Consider the following 17,262-nt stretch of genomic DNA (forward strand, 5'->3'; position numbering starts at 1 on the left):
ATCAGGTTAGGGACCGACAAAGTATAGCGGATGTGTTCGCACATTACTACACTCAGCTCTACTCCCCAGCACAAGCGGCTACGATTGACGAACCCCGTGAACTTCTCGCAGATATTCAAATGCTGAAACTCTCCAAGGATGATTGACGAGCCCTGGAAGAGGACTTGTTTGAGGAAGAGGTGGCGCTCGCGATCCGTAACTGGAATACCAATCGTACTTTACAAGTTGATAGTGTTGCCCACCTCTCCTGTACATGCTTCTCGAAAGCTGTGATGTTGGCCAACTCCCTCCCTCGACCAGCAAGCATAATGGTTAACCCCAAGGAGAATAAGCCGCCTGACTATGCCTCCTACAGGCCTATATCGCTGCTAAATAAAGAAGTTAAAATTCTAGCAAATCTTTTGGCTACATAATTGGTTGGGGTGATCATATCACTGATTCATCCTGATCAATCCAGATTTATGTGAGGCAGAAATAAGGCTCTCAATCTGCAGAGGTTGCATAGGGTACTGGGACAAACGTCTGACATCCATGAGGACGTGTTGGTACTGTCCTTAAATGCCCAATCAGAATTTGATACTCTGGAATGGTCCTTTATGTACGCAGTCTTAGAAAATATGATCTTTCGGCCCCATTTTGTCTCCTGGATCCGATTGTTATACTCGGGACCTTTAGCACAGGTGGTAGTGAATGGCGGCACATCAGCACCATTTCCTCTTCGTAGGGACACCGGGCGAGGCTGTCCGATGTCCCCCCTGATCTTTGCCCTGATATTGAAACCGCTGGCAGTTTAGGCACACAGCGACTCCTTAGTCCGGGGTCCGAGACCGATTGCATATTGGGAGGCCTGAATCTCCCTCTATGCAGACAATATCCTGCTGTAGGTAGCGATCCCCCCACCACACTGGGCAGAGCCTTACATATATTCGCTCTCTACCACAAGTACTCCGGTAACACAATCAACCTGAATAAATCACTGATCTATTTCCTTCACGGGAAACTCCTGGTATTTCCTAATGATTATGGGGCAGCAGTGGTCCCGGAGGGAGTCCACTATTTGGGCATTTTTATTACGAGAGATCCTGGCGTGTTCTATGGACATAACCTTGAACCCTATTGCTGTGCTTGAAGAGAGATGTGAAAGCATCTCTCTTCAAGATGAAGGCCCTTCCGTGATTCTTATACACACTCTAAAACATGCCCTACCCCATACTGCAGTCCTATTTCTGCACCATAAATAACGAGGCCTGTGCGTCTCTTTAATATGGGGAGGTCCAACTCACATAGCGCTCCAGAAACTAGCGCTGATGTGGTACAATGGGGTGAATAGCCTTTCCTGATGTATGCAAATACTACTGGGCATCCTAACACACTGTTGTCAATTACTGGGGACACCTTCCCATGGACGAGTCGGCCTACAGAATGAACAGGAGAAACATGCAACCGGGGGGCTACCAATGAGCTCTTAATGGGGGGGGACCAGTACTCCCCTCTTTGACCCAACAGCCGTCACTGTCTCCCTGTGGCACACGGCGCTAATGACCATGGGCTGGGAGGCGGGGAGATCATGCAAGCTACATCCCTGTGGGACACAGCATGTGTTGGGACTTTGTTCTACAAAGGGGGTTTGACAAATTAGATTTTATAGGCTTGTCCTGATTGGGAGATTTGTAGAAAAACTGCGAGGTGCTCCCCTATTCTGAACTGCTTAACGACTATCAGTTGGCACCCACAGAGGCCTATAGATACCTGCAGGTCCGTCACGCAATGTATAAAGTGATCCCTTGGGAAAAGCCCTTCCTGAGTCCTCCCCTCTCTAGAACAGATTACTTAAAGAATACTTACCCATGAGGGCGATCTCCCTAACATATAAAAAATTTATAAAAACTCCTCCGACACTCTGATCCAACTATGGGAGGCCTGAGAGAGAGATCTGGGAGGTGTGGCGGAGGATGAGTGGCCTGAGGCCTTGGCTTTCCTGCACGAGGTATCCATATGCTTGCGCTTCTGCCTGGTACAGCTCAGGATCCTTCATAGGAGCTATTAAGAAGCCACAACACTACTGAAAAGTGGTAAAGTGGACGAGGAACTCTTCCAGAAAAGGTGTTAACAAATAAGTATAGTCTACTATATGGTATGGGACTGTCCAGTGCTGTAGTTGTATTGGCGGCAATGGTGGCCTGCATTACAGGTGTGTGGGGTGGTGGATTAGAGCCCAAGGTGAAGTGGTGCCTCTTAAACATTTGGGGCGACATAGATTTCACCCACATGGACCACCTCTGGGTCACTCTGGGACTGATGGTGGGCAAAAGCAACATAGCGAGACTTTTGGGGGGTCACCTTTGCAATGCATTTGGGAGACTGGAAAAGAGATATGGACTGTTGCGTACTGATGGAGAAAGCAGTCTTTAAAAGTAGAGGGTGTCCGCACAAATGGATCAAGGTGTGAGGGAAATAAAATGATTACTGGGGACAACCATGTGCTCCTGTATTGCATACCAATCAAAATGACTGGGACTGAGAGGGGCTAGACTTGCTTGTAAATTAATTTGATATCTGCTGGAGATGAGGCGTGGAAATGTGAAAGGTTTCATAGATAAGTACTGCAAAGTGCTACTGTTGGTCATTATGTTATTACTAAATGTCACCCAGATTTTCTTTTAGATCTACACGCCAATAAAAACAATTTTTTTTAAAAACTGTGAGGTCGGCACATAGAATATATACACACTGTGCAGCACTGGAGAAATGTTACTGCATTCAAGAGTTTTTTTTCATTACTGAAAAGAGTTATGATAACAGGGTTCACAATTATTGGTGCACAAGCTTTAAGAGTTACCCCTAACCTATACCAAATATTTACAAACAGTATGAACACATTTTTAACTTAGGAGAACAGCTGCTACTATAGAGTGCAAATGAATTCCTCCCCCATTTTATCTTCCTGCCTTACTTTGTCGCAAAGAATCTGCAGAGAATCCACATAGTTTCCTGCTAGAAGTTCCACATGAGTGCTAAAATGGAGCCCCCGCACTTAGGCAAAAGCCTCTGCTGTCTTGTGAATCTAAGCTAGAGATGCCCAGCAACTTACTAAACTATTCTGCATCTGGAGCTGTGGGGAAACCTTGTTGTAGAAAGTACCCAGAGTATCTAGCCACCATGTTGAGCATTTCCTTGAGGTTAGACCTAAGACAAGGGTCTGTAAAGGCTCCACTTGCCTACTCGTCTTCTGCCCTTGACCAGTGTGGAAGGCACCAGCCGGACCAAAGAGGACTGCATCACCAAAGCGAGCCTGAAGATATCTAAAACATAATGTACGCCTCACCATAACACGCAGGAAAGCTGATGAGGGCTTTACTTCAATTTAAAACGTATGTTCGCTAAGTCACTCATACCCGCACCAGTAATAGAAACGGACTGCCAGTTGGATTGACTCCTTCAGCGCTAACTGAACCTGTAAAGCACATCCCTGTTTGCACCACCTTTTCTTACTTGTATATATTTCATCTTTACTCCCTTTGACCTGCTATATATAGTTATCCAGCACCTAGAAGGGTTGTCAATTAGCCAGATATAAGGAGATTTGTAACGCAGTCAGAGCCCTAGATGCCAGTCAGCTGTACAATGAACAACCCCAATGTGTGGGCATGAACTTCGATGCAAACACACAGGGTGATGAACACCATTCAACAGAACTGAAGAGACAGAAAATATCCCAGTCTTAAGTTAAACATGGACCCGATTGTGTCTACTGACCTAACTAGTGATTAATGATTAACATGTGCCAGGCAAGGCAGGGGCAAAAACACATGACGGTGTGGGTTAAAAAAATCAAAACTGACCAAGCTGCAGGCTGACAGCCAAATCACCCACTCCGACAAACATTCCGGTGGTACAGCAAACAGCATACACACTTCTTACAACTGTTTACTATAAACAATGGCCACAGAGCTACAGCCAAACTACTATACACTTCCTGCTGCCTAAAGAATTAGTACATTCCTTTCTCTCTCAGGCAAGACCCCAATCCATGTGATTCTTTCTCTACAAACGTAATGGAGATCCTGAGATCAGAAACACTGGTAAGATGTTATCATTTTTAATAGTCTCAATTCATATATACAAATACTAAAATTGCCACCCACGCTGTCCAGGTTACCAATAATATTCTGTTTAAATATTGTATTTCCACGATTATGTCAAAAGAACGATTCTTGTTTCACTCTGATACGGATTTTATAATGTTACCTGCTTTTCAACAGCCCTGCTTCTGTACACATTCTCGACATTTTCGCCAACTAAAGGACAGAGTTCGTCCACCTTCGTCAAAACAACTATGTGTGGCACATCTGCACAAAAACAAATACGATTTTAGTTATCGTTTTGATTTTTTGGGATAACAATTTATTATATTTTTGTAATGCATTCTGAAAATGGTTTTCGGCTTAGTGAATATACAACCACAATCAACAATCAATCCAAGTATAAAAATTAATATTAGACGTTAAAGTATTTATTAGCAGAACTTTTGATGAATTATTGCACTAGTTTCAATGCTAATTATCGTCATCCACAACTTTATTTTTTAAATAATTACTGCCAATTTAAGAGGTCATTTTTACATTTAAAATAAAATATAAACACATTCTGGGAGGGAAAACTAAAAAGATGCCTCGAGTATTTTTATTTCAAAAAGTGAAATTTAATGTTACTTTCTGGTGAGAGAAAGCGAGTCACAGGTCAATTCCCAGAAAGCAGAATTCGTTCCCCTAGAGACCCTAAGTCTGATAAAAAGCCCATCTTCGAAGGATCTGAGGCTTATGATTGGCTAACAACTCCAAGAAGGGGCAGCAGTAATATACTCCTCACTAGCGTTCTATTTTGTTAGCATAGAGACGTTTTAAGGCATGGACAAAGTGGGCTATGGCCCAGGACCCCATTATTTTTGAGGGCCCCCGATTGTTGAATCATGCTTAAACAATGATGGTTTCAAATACTATTTACCCGTAATGTATTTGTGACAGGTTAGGTATGGGTGTCTATAACAGATATTTTACAGAGAAATGGTTTGTTTAGGGCTTTCAACACTATGCGTCATCAATAAAAAAGTTTATTTTAGATCAAAACAGGACCTCACGTGTGCGAAATGTCAGTGGGTTGCAGAGATTACTTGCTATAATATTAGTGAGCTGCTGCTATATTACAATAGGGAAAGCACACATCACTATCCCTGAATATTAGAAGGAAACACGTTTAGAACGTGGACCAGTGTCCCTGTGCACTGTCAGTGACCTGGCAAAGGAAGGCATGAAACAGCTGACATTGGATCATAAATTCAAAGCTATTCGAACATGGACCCCCAAAACACGTTTGGTCCAGGGCCACCAAAATTCTTAAGATATTCTTGGGTTTGAAATTATCTCACAACACTAACATTTCAATACTACTAGGCAGTGGCCGCGCCTTGAAACTACTACAGTATATTCATTGACATATCGGTACTTTCGACAAACTACTGCTGGACAACTATAGAATCCTTAGGAACTACAGGGGCTATGGAGTGGCAGCCACCTTCTTATGCATAATGATCTTGATACAGGAACAACCGAGACATGGCCCATATATTATGGTGAAGCAAAGAACTTACAGATATTGGGGATCAAATATGTAGACTATCTAATCAATGTTAGAAACATCAGTTCCCAAAGATTCAAGGATTTGCATTATACAAAACCTCACTCATATGAAGGAATATCAATCTACCTAAGATGACTAGCCTCATTTGTGGCTAATGTCAAACAGTGACATCTGGGCAGATAGGACAAACCATAGGGACATGTATGTACATGTTAAATAGAAACAATTATCACACTAAACCAAATATGAAAGTATGGTCTACAAAGCTAATGCTAAATAAATATTTGAGACCATATGGAGGTGTATGTTTCAGCCTCTCTATGAACAAATACAAAAACAAGACTCAAGGTAATAACCAGCTAATCAGAAACCTTTAAAATGCCATAACAGGAATAGCCAGGGATCAGCTTCCCAATATTTGATACTTTTGAATACTTCACAAATTTACGAATTACTATTTGAATGTATTATTTTGTTCGTTTATACTTTTGTTGTAACAGGTGTTTACTGTTAAAGAAATCCAATCAGACTAAGTATCAGAATAGGACCCTACAGTTTACTGATTCAAACACTTTTGATAATAAGAGACAAAAATAGGTAAATAAACTTTTCAATAGAAGTAAAAATGATAAGAAAGAAAACACAACTATAAAGTGTATGAATATATGAAAACCAATCAAAAGTACATTAAAATAGGGACTGGGGAAAATAATGGCAGAGGTAGTAAACTGAATTTAAAAATTCCTTACTTGAACAGTAAATTGTTGTGAAAGGGTCTCATAAATATAATAGGGCATGGTGAATTGAAACAAATCTTGTTTGTTCACCCAAGTGAGTAAACAGTCTTTTAAATTGTAAATGATACTAAGACGTGTGAATGTGTATTGTGCCCTTCTTCACGACTGTCCACGTTCCAGATAAACCAATCCTCCAGTGATGTGCCCTATGTGCATTTTACCTGATACATAAGAGCATTTCCTTCTCCATTCGTCTCACCCCGTCCTTTCACTAAATTAACCTATACAAAATCCCTTTCAGGATCATTGTTTCCATTTGAAAAAAGTAGAGGCAATCTTGAGTTGCTTTTTTTTATTTCGTTTCCTTTGCTCTGGATAGTGATGAGGCTGGCAACAGAAAACCAATGTATCTGTCTCCTATTACCAACCTTTTTTGTACACAAATTAAATATTTTTGTTTTGTGCTGTTTTGCCTCAATGGTACTGCCTAGGGGAGTACTGAAACAAACTAATTTTCGCTAAATTCCCAAAATAACTTCTTGGAGGTCTTCAAGGGAAACCCCACTGGCTTGTCAATATGTATGGGGTAGAAACGTTCCACTTAAAATACCAGAAGCTCCTGCTAGATTTTCTCACATGGGGAAAAACAAAAAGCAATTCCTTCACCAAAGGAGGATCTCCACTAGAGCATTTTGATATTTTCCCTCTCTTCAATGAGTTAGCCCACAGCTGCCAGATGCTATCCAAGTACACTCATAGCTCTCTCCCACAAGTATATCCTGATTGGTCCCCTAACCATGGTATTCTCACTCACCCTCTTACCACCTCCTCCTCTGAGGGACTCCAGCTCGCCCCCATTCCTAATCTCGGCTCAGTAACTTAGGCTTGCTCCATCCTTCCAGGCACTCCTGTTAGCTATTTCCCCATGGCATGGGTGCTCAAATCCTCTCCTCCCTCACCCAAAGATCACCGATCAGCGGGGACAAGAACCGCTGTATGAGGATGAGCAGTTGCACAAGACAGTAGGAGTCAGGATAACATCTCTGTAACAGAACATCAATTGAAAAAATATTGATGCTGGGTGTCCATAAATGTGGTTTCAAAAATATGTAAGCAAATTTATATGCGCTTGTCCCAATTTAAACATGACGACATGCGAGATTATGAATTCAAAATATTCGTTTTTTACTATACACAATAAACCATATTCATAAAGTTTAAACAAATCTAATGAAAGAGATTTCATACAATATACTTCAGCTTCATACGATGTTCTTTCACATATGTATGTGCATTTTCAAAAATTACTATAGTACATAATGAACTTCAAAACATATCCCAATGCATTTCGGGTCACTGCTGGACCCTTCTTCAGGGGTTGTTCTTGTCCAATCGATATAAATCCTTGAAATTCAATGTGTGTTCTATTTGTGAGCACTTCAAGGTAGTGTTTCAGACACTGAAAAAATAATAATCGCCATATTGGGAGTGTAAGTATTTTCTGTGCAAGTCACCATATCACATGTAATTCTTAATTAAAAAAGAAATGAAAAAGCAACAGTAACAAGTATAAAATGGAGCAAACAAGACGAGGTGGAGATATGTCTGAAAGCAGTGAACTGTGAATGTACTAAGATACCGACAAATAAGCAAAAACCTGCTACCACGTGTGTGTAAACCAAATACCATGCACCAAGTGATGAAGAAGTTGCCAACCAGTGTAACTCGTGTTCACCTAATTCAAAAAGTGAAAAGGTTAAAAAATGCCAGCTTACCCGCCCAGGCGAACCTTTAGCGGACCGATTCAAGAATTCATGAATAATATCCAGTTCTACAAATTACGTAAATACATCCGTCAAAACCAATACTGTGCAAAGCGTATCTAAACTAAAATGAAAAAATCTACTGGCTTACCACAGCCCGAACATCGTGGTTGCCAATTCCATAATTCCCGCACTTTGCGGTGTGTCAAAAAAACGGCTGCCAAGAGCGCCCTGCAATATAAAGGGGCGAGTCCATGAGTAACACGCTTACATTAAAACCGTGTGTTCCAAAATCATACACAGCGAGAAGCGCTTGAGAGGTTCCTACCTACAATCTCACGGCGTCCTCTGACCCTCGACCTTTCGATTGCTTCCGGAAACAACATCCGGACCAAAAAGGTTCTTATTTATGTGTTCTTACATCCTGTCCTCTACCTAATATCCGGTTCTCAATGCGTGGAGTCTTAAAGGGCTACATACTGTTCTAGACCCTCAAATCCCAACGGAGAGTATTACAAAACAAGATTGCCTGAACTATGTGTCTAAATTCGGCAAAGTAATATGCGGATGTGTCCATTGGCTAATCGAGTCTCAACATTTAACCAAAGCCATACATAACGTGAAAAAGGTGCCAATGTATGTAAACCCCAACGTGAACACGATGTGTCTTCTCCCTATGTATAAATAAATAGATGAGAACAAAATGTGAGACAAAGACAGTAATGGAACGGAGATAATAGAGTGTGGTGCTCAAGACAGACAAAACGAGGTATCTGGGAAAGGGAAACGTAATGATAAACGGTGCTATAAACAGCAAGAAATCTTTTCAAATTATTGATTGAACAGTGCAAATAACACAGGTACTATCCCTATGGCTTCGTGTAGACCATAAGTAAAACAATTAACAATGCAATAAACGGCAGGAGATGTGTTTGAACAGTGTCCTTGAAACAACTGGAATATTAAAACAGTACATGTTGAAGCAGCTGATTTTGCGTAATGATTTTTACAATTCATCATCAATTCACGGTTTAAACACATATATGTTACCACAAATAACATAAGGAACATTGCAAAAACAGTTTATATTATGTGATAGATTCCACAGTGGCATAATAGCGATACCAATATATTCAGCTCATTTGCGTGCAATAATATACTGTTCATAGAAAACAGAGCATCTCATATTGATCATTGAGCCCCCCCGGTGTAAGGGTGCCCAATTTCTTAATCCAAAAGGTTTCTCTGCGTGACAATGCCACATTATGATCTGTTCCTGAGTGTTTCTCTACCACTTCAAGTACAGTGTATCTCAATTGTGGAATAGTATGTGATGCACTGGTCCAATGTGTCGCTAGACTGGAGGTGGTGGATTGGTTACGTATTGTGCTTTTGTGCTCAATAATTCGAGTCTTGATTTTTCTCGATGTCCGTCCCACGTACGTAAGACCACATGGACATTGTATAGCATAAATGACTCCTACAGAGTTACAATCAGCGCTGAACTTCAAGACAATGTCTTTACCAGTTTTCGGGTGTGCAAAGGTTTTACTCACAATCGTGTTATTGCACTGGCCACAATTATAACACTTTCTCATCCCTTTAAAAGTGTCCGTCTGATTTCGTTGCGGTTTTTTGAGTATCTCCCTGATATTCTTAGCTCTGGTGTGAGCTATTATAGGAAAGTTTTTGAATATGTGTCTAAAATCGGGTTCATTGGCAATCATCTCCCACCGTTTCTTCAGTATTTGTCTGATCCTGTGTGATTGGGTGGAATGTTTCATGACAAAGACAATACGTTCACAGGGTGACTTCTCAGTTTTTTTCAACAAGCTCTCCCGATCAATTTGTTGTACTCGGAGATCTGCGTCTTCTAGGACCTTTTGAGGATAGCCTCTATCAGTATACCTCTTTAGTTGCTCTTTGGTTGCCCTTGTACATTCACCTGTGTCCGAGGAAATTCTTTTAATTCGCATCAATTGTGATGTGGGCAGGTGGTTCTTCAAGTTCCTTGGATGTGCACTGGTGTAGTGCAACGCATTATTGACATCCGTTGCTTTCCGGTAGACAGTGGTTGAAATACCTTGCGGTGTTTTTTGAATTTCTATGTCCAGAAAGTGTATCCTCGACTCTTGAACATCATAGGTGAATTTAATTCGTGGGTTACGTTCATTGAGTTCCTGAATTCTTTCAACAAGTTCCCGTTTGGTGCCCCGCCAGAGGACCAAAATGTCATCAATGTATCTTAAGAACAGTATCAAATTGTTCATCCATCTGTGATCAGTGAGTATATACTGTTGTTCAAAGTATGCTATATCTCCACCTCGTCTTGTTTGCTCCATTTTATACTTGTTACTGTTGCTTTTTCATTTCTTTTTTAATTAAGAATTACATGTGATATGGTGACTTGCACAGAAAATACTTACACTCCCAATATGGCGATTATTATTTTTTCAGTGTCTGAAACACTACCTTGAAGTGCTCACAAATAGAACACACATTGAATTTCAAGGATTTATATCGATTGGACAAGAACAACCCCTGAAGAAGGGTCCAGCAGTGACCCGAAATGCATTGGGATATGTTTTGAAGTTCATTATGTACTATAGTAATTTTTGAAAATGCACATACATATGTGAAAGAACATCGTATGAAGCTGAAGTATATTGTATGAAATCTCTTTCATTAGATTTGTTTAAACTTTATGAATATGGTTTATTGTGTATAGTAAAAAACGAATATTTTGAATTCATAATCTCGCATGTCATGTCATGTTTAAATTGGGACAAGCGCATATAAATTTGCTTACATATTTTTGAAACCTCTCATGGACCAAGGTTGAGCTCCCGGTCCGACCTGGATAAACCAGGTCCTTACAGAGCTGTTTGAACATATGATTGTGGGCACAATCCAAACACTGGGACAGCTCCCAAACAACATAAACTTGTTTTACATTTTATAAAATTGGTTGAAACTAGGTAGGTGTGCAGGCTAGTTAATTACATTGCAGTTTTACACGGCCCATACACTAGACCAGCACCCACATAATCAGACGTAAGCATGGCGTCTTTTAAAGAAATCTCAAACCTCACACTGAATCAGGCAGAGATTAAAGCATATGGCACAGAAGAGGCAGCATCAATTTACTCATTAATAGAACAGGTTCGCACGTTCAGTACTTCTAAAGGTACTACAGCACAGATGTTGAAGCAACTAGAATATGTCATGCGTAAAGAAATCAATCAAAGGCTTCATGCCACAACACTCATCGAATACCACAAAGTCAAGAGGATACCGAGAGGTCTTCGCATTGCACTTAAACCTATGCTTTTCAAGTTCAATAAGGCGTTCATGATTAAATGGCAGGCAATTCTCAATAAGTGTTCACTTGATCTGATTCTCCTGATAATAGAAGAATTGTCGCAAATTTTGAATGAGCTAAAGGAAGATATTTACAACTTACAACAAGATTTAATTCGCACCATACCAGCAGAGGATTGGACAAAAATCTTAGAGGATATTAATCGCCGATTGGACACCCATGCGAAAGAAGTGCATGATCGTAAAATACGAAAGTTTCGTAGAGATACGATCGATTATAAATTAGACGAAGTCTACACGTGGGCGGAAGCCTACGCACAAAGAAGATTCACAAGTAGACCGATTCCTAAACAAACATCATCAGAGGAAAGCATAGTTCAGGATGAAGACTTGTCTTTACAAAGGGCACCGGCTCCCGTTGTGAGCATAGATCCCCAGGAACCCACTGCATCCGGATCATCTAGAGGCGTGAAACCTTCTTTTTTAGCGGAAGGACAATCAGCAACTCACCCACCAGATTTACCAATGGAAGTAAGACCAAACGGATCAGGAGGGGACAAAGTAGCAAAAAAAGTGGTGGAAGGCGGAAGACCGCAGAGAGTAGTCGCGAAAAAGGGAACTTAGTGGTGAACATTTCGAGCAAAAATTTATCGACAGAACAATTGAACATTTTAAACAAAGGGACTTCATTTGTTCCCACTTATGTATCAAATGGTTTGGAAACGGAAATAGCGCTCTTTAAATTCTTACGAAAATTGCGACTCAAATGGTTCTTTTCTACCACAACACCTAATGGATCACAGCGACCTAGGGACACATTCAAACCCAAAAGTAAATTTATGTCTCCTATCTCGCACAAAGTTTTGGACAACTTCGAAACTCTTGTCAAAAAAGATCTAGAATCCATTAAATATGAAATACCCAAGCACTCTAACCTCTCGAAAGGAGAAAAACGCATTCTAAACAATTTGAGACAGGACACGTCCATTACTTTTCAACCAGCGGACAAGGGAGGAGCACTTGTAATGATGGACACCACCTTTTATGACAAAAAAGTAGAGGAGCATGTACGTGACATGTCTACATACATTCAACTTGAAAAGGATCCCACTCAAGACTTTAGTACACTTTTAGATGAGATCATCACCAAAGCAGAAAATGATGGCACAATCAACACCAACACGGCTAGATTCTTGAAAACCACTGAACCGCAAGTTCCACATATATACATGCTCCCTAAAATTCATAAGAGTTTAGAGGACCCACCTTTTCGACCTATAGTAGCTGGATGTGGATCTATACATGAACCAGTTGGACGTTATGTGGATCACTATTTACAGCCCCTAGTACAATCATGGCGAACCTACTTGAAAGATACCACAGATTGCTTAATCAAACTTTCAGAAGTAAACCACCTTATTGATGACAGGACAATACTGTGCACCATAGACGTGGTTGCACTCTATACGTCTATCGCTCATATGGAAGGGCTGGAAGCCATTGAATGGAGATTGTTACAATCAGAAATAGATCAACAACTGAGTGTATTCTTACTGGAATTGCTACACTTCTCACTATTTCATAGCTATTTTAGTTGGAAATCAGATTTCTTCCTACAGAAGACAGGTACCTCCATGGGGTTTTCAGGAGCACCGTCGTATGCTAATACGTTTATGGCATACTTTGAACAACAGTATATACTCACTGATCACAGATGGATGAACAATTTGATACTGTTCTTAAGATACATTGATGACATTTTGGTCCTCTGGCGGGGCACCAAACGGGAACTTGTTGAAAGAATTCAGGAACTCAATGAACGTAACCCACGAATTAAATTCACCTATGATGTTCAAGAGTCGAGGATACACTTTCTGGACATAGAAATTCAAAAAACACCGCAAGGTATTTCAACCACTGTCTACCGGAAAGCAACGGATGTCAATAATGCGTTGCACTACACCAGTGCACATCCAAGGAACTTGAAGAACCACCTGCCCACATCACAATTGATGCGAATTAAAAAAATTTCCTCGGACACAGGTGAATGTACAAGGGCAACCAAAGAGCAACTAAAGAGGTATACTGATAGAGGCTATCCTCAAAAGGTCCTAGAAGACGCAGATCTCCGAGTACAACAAATTGATCGGGAGAGCTTGTTGAAAAAAACTGAGAAGTCACCCTGTGAACGTATTGTCTTTGTCATGAAACATTCCACCCAATCACACAGGATCAGACAAATACTGAAGAAACGGTGGGAGATGATTGCCAATGAACCCGATTTTAGACACATATTCAAAAACTTTCCTTTAATAGCTCACACCAGAGCTAAGAATATCAGGGAGATACTCAAAAAACCGCAACGAAATCAGACGGACACTTTTAAAGGGATGAGAAAGTGTTATAATTGTGGCCAGTGCAATAACACGATTGTGAGTAAAACCTTTGCACACCCGAAAACTGGTAAAGACATTGTCTTGAAGTTCAGCGCTGATTGTAACTCTGTAGGAGTCATTTATGCTATACAATGTCCATGTGGTCTTACGTACGTGGGACGGACATCGAGAAAAATCAAGACTCGAATTATTGAGCACAAAAGCACAATACGTAACCAATCCACCACCTCCAGTCTAGCGACACATTGGACCAGTGCATCACATACTATTCCACAATTGAGATACACTGTACTTGAAGTGGTAGAGAAACACTCAGGAACAGATCATAATGTGGCATTGTCACGCAGAGAAACCTTTTGGATTAAGAAATTGGGCACCCTTACACCGGGGGGGCTCAATGATCAATATGAGATGCTCTGTTTTCTATGAACAGTATATTATTGCACGCAAATGAGCTGAATATATTGGTATCGCTATTATGCCACTGTGGAATCTATCACATAATATAAACTGTTTTTGCAATGTTCCTTATGTTATTTGTGGTAACATATATGTGTTTAAACCGTGAATTGATGATGAATTGTAAAAATCATTACGCAAAATCAGCTGCTTCAACATGTACTGTTTTAATATTCCAGTTGTTTCAAGGACACTGTTCAAACACATCTCCTGCCGTTTATTGCATTGTTAATTGTTTTACTTATGGTCTACACGAAGCCATAGGGATAGTACCTGTGTTATTTGCACTGTTCAATCAATAATTTGAAAAGATTTCTTGCTGTTTATAGCACCGTTTATCATTACGTTTCCCTTTCCCAGATACCTCGTTTTGTCTGTCTTGAGCACCACACTCTATTATCTCCGTTCCATTACTGTCTTTGTCTCACATTTTGTTCTCATCTATTTATTTATACATAGGGAGAAGACACATCGTGTTCACGTTGGGGTTTACATACATTGGCACCTTTTTCACGTTATGTATGGCTTTGGTTAAATGTTGAGACTCGATTAGCCAATGGACACATCCGCATATTACTTTGCCGAATTTAGACACATAGTTCAGGCAATCTTGTTTTGTAATACTCTCCGTTGGGATTTGAGGGTCTAGAACAGTATGTAGCCCTTTAAGACTCCACGCATTGAGAACCGGATATTAGGTAGAGGACAGGATGTAAGAACACATAAATAAGAACCTTTTTGGTCCGGATGTTGTTTCCGGAAGCAATCGAAAGGTCGAGGGTCAGAGGACGCCGTGAGATTGTAGGTAGGAACCTCTCAAGCGCTTCTCGCTGTGTATGATTTTGGAACACACGGTTTTAATGTAAGCGTGTTACTCATGGACTCGCCCCTTTATATTGCAGGGCGCTCTTGGCAGCCGTTTTTTTGACGCACCGCAAAGTGCGGGAATTATGGAATTGGCAACCACGATGTTCGGGCTGTGGTAAGCCAGTAGATTTTTTCATTTTAGTTTAGATACGCTTTGCACAGTATTGGTTTTGACGGATGTATTTACGTAATTTGTAGAACTGGATATTATTCATGAATTCTTGAATCGGTCCGCTAAAGGTTCGCCTGGGCGGGTAAGCTGGCATTTTTTAACCTTTTCACTTTTTGAATTAGGTGAACACGAGTTACACTGGTTGGCAACTTCTTCATCACTTGGTGCATGGTATTTGGTTTACACACACGTGGTAGCAGGTTTTTGCTTATTTGTCGGTATCTTAGTACATTCACAGTTCACTGCTTTCAGACATATCTCCACCTCGTCTTGTTTGCTCCATTTTATACTTGTTACTGTTGCTTTTTCATTTCTTTTTTAATTAAGAATTACATGTGATATGGTGACTTGCACAGAAAATACTTACACTCCCAATATGGCGATTATTATTTTTTCAGTGTCTGAAACACTACCTTGAAGTGCTCACAAATAGAACACACATTGAATTTCAAGGATTTATATCGATTGGACAAGAACAACCCCTGAAGAAGGGTCCAGCAGTGACCCGAAATGCATTGGGATATGTTTTGAAGTTCATTATGTACTATAGTAATTTTTGAAAATGCACATACATATGTGAAAGAACATCGTATGAAGCTGAAGTATATTGTATGAAATCTCTTTCATTAGATTTGTTTAAACTTTATGAATATGGTTTATTGTGTATAGTAAAAAACGAATATTTTGAATTCATAATCTCGCATGTCATGTCATGTTTAAATTGGGACAAGCGCATATAAATTTGCTTACATATTTTTGAAACCTCTCATGGACCAAGGTTGAGCTCCCGGTCCGACCTGGATAAACCAGGTCCTTACAGAGCTGTTTGAACATATGATTGTGGGCACAATCCAAACACTGGGACAGCTCCCAAACAACATAAACTTGTTTTACATTTTATAAAATTGGTTGAAACTAGGTAGGTGTGCAGGCTAGTTAATTACATTGCTGTCCATAAATGTGCCCACGTGCTTATGTGTCTGTGACGGTGTGTGGGTGCATTTGAACGTGTTCATGCTTATCTGTGTATGTGCATGCATGAATTGCGCTGGCCACCCAAATGAACTCCTGGCCTCGCACAATAGAGGTAATTCTTAGGAAATTGTGGACATTCATAGGAAGATGTCCATTGGCCTCTCTGGTACAAAGCTGGGCAAAATAGCAATCGTTTTTGGCAACTTGGGGGCATTACATGATGCCCATTGCTAGCCCTTGCATAATGTTATGAACACCATGGTACTTGTAAGAATCTACAGGATAACAACCACTGCCCCACCCTGGTAATTCTTGACAACTTCTGTACATCCACAACATGATGCTCATCTCTTTAAAATGCTGAAACCTGGATTATGCTGACATAATAGCGATAATTTCTAAAATATTGTGGGTCTCCGTCGTATGATGATGCCCACCTTTGGTGTATAGCCAGTTAGGAACAGAATAAGGTTTATTCTTGGCATATTGTGCAATCCATGCACGGTTTTCCTACCCGAAGTGCTATCCAATCCTGGCAGCATTGTGGAAATACTTGGCATTTTGTGGCTATCGAATGCCCAAATGTTATTCTTGATACACTGTGGCCATCCATGGCACCCACACTTGTCTGCTACAATGCAGGCTTTCACAGTGCGAGGTTAATTATTATTATTATTATTCTGAGTTTTGTATAGCGCCTGGTTACCAAATAGGCATCCCAGCGCTCGCCAGATAATAACACTACCAAAGAATAATGCAGGGTTTAAGCAGAAAACAGAAACGTCTTTAAAAGTTTGCGGAACCGGAGAAGACTAGCTTCCGAACGAAGTTGTAGGGGCAGTGAATTCCACAAAGTGGCCACATTTATCGAAAACCTTCTGCCACCAGTTCTAGCCCTCTTCACCCTCCCGACCTGAAGAAGATGTTGATGGTCG

The 17,262-nt window shown here is 40.6% G+C and overlaps 1 protein-coding gene across 3 annotated transcripts in view; it reads right to left on the minus strand.

Moving 5' to 3' along the window:
- Window positions 1-17,262, minus strand: part of LOC144755726 (interferon-induced protein 44-like) — a 210,437-nt gene that overhangs the window by 27,497 nt on the left and 165,678 nt on the right. For all 3 annotated transcript variants that reach the window (XM_078644922.1, XM_078644929.1, XM_078644939.1), the window contains exon 7: window positions 4,249-4,349. In XM_078644922.1, the coding sequence (XP_078501048.1) occupies window positions 4,249-4,349 (101 nt within the window). The remainder of the gene's footprint in view (window positions 1-4,248; window positions 4,350-17,262) is intronic.

This window comes from Lissotriton helveticus, chromosome 1_1 (genome assembly GCF_964261635.1).
Source record: "Lissotriton helveticus chromosome 1_1, aLisHel1.1, whole genome shotgun sequence".
NCBI classification, from domain to species: domain Eukaryota; kingdom Metazoa; phylum Chordata; class Amphibia; order Caudata; family Salamandridae; genus Lissotriton; species Lissotriton helveticus.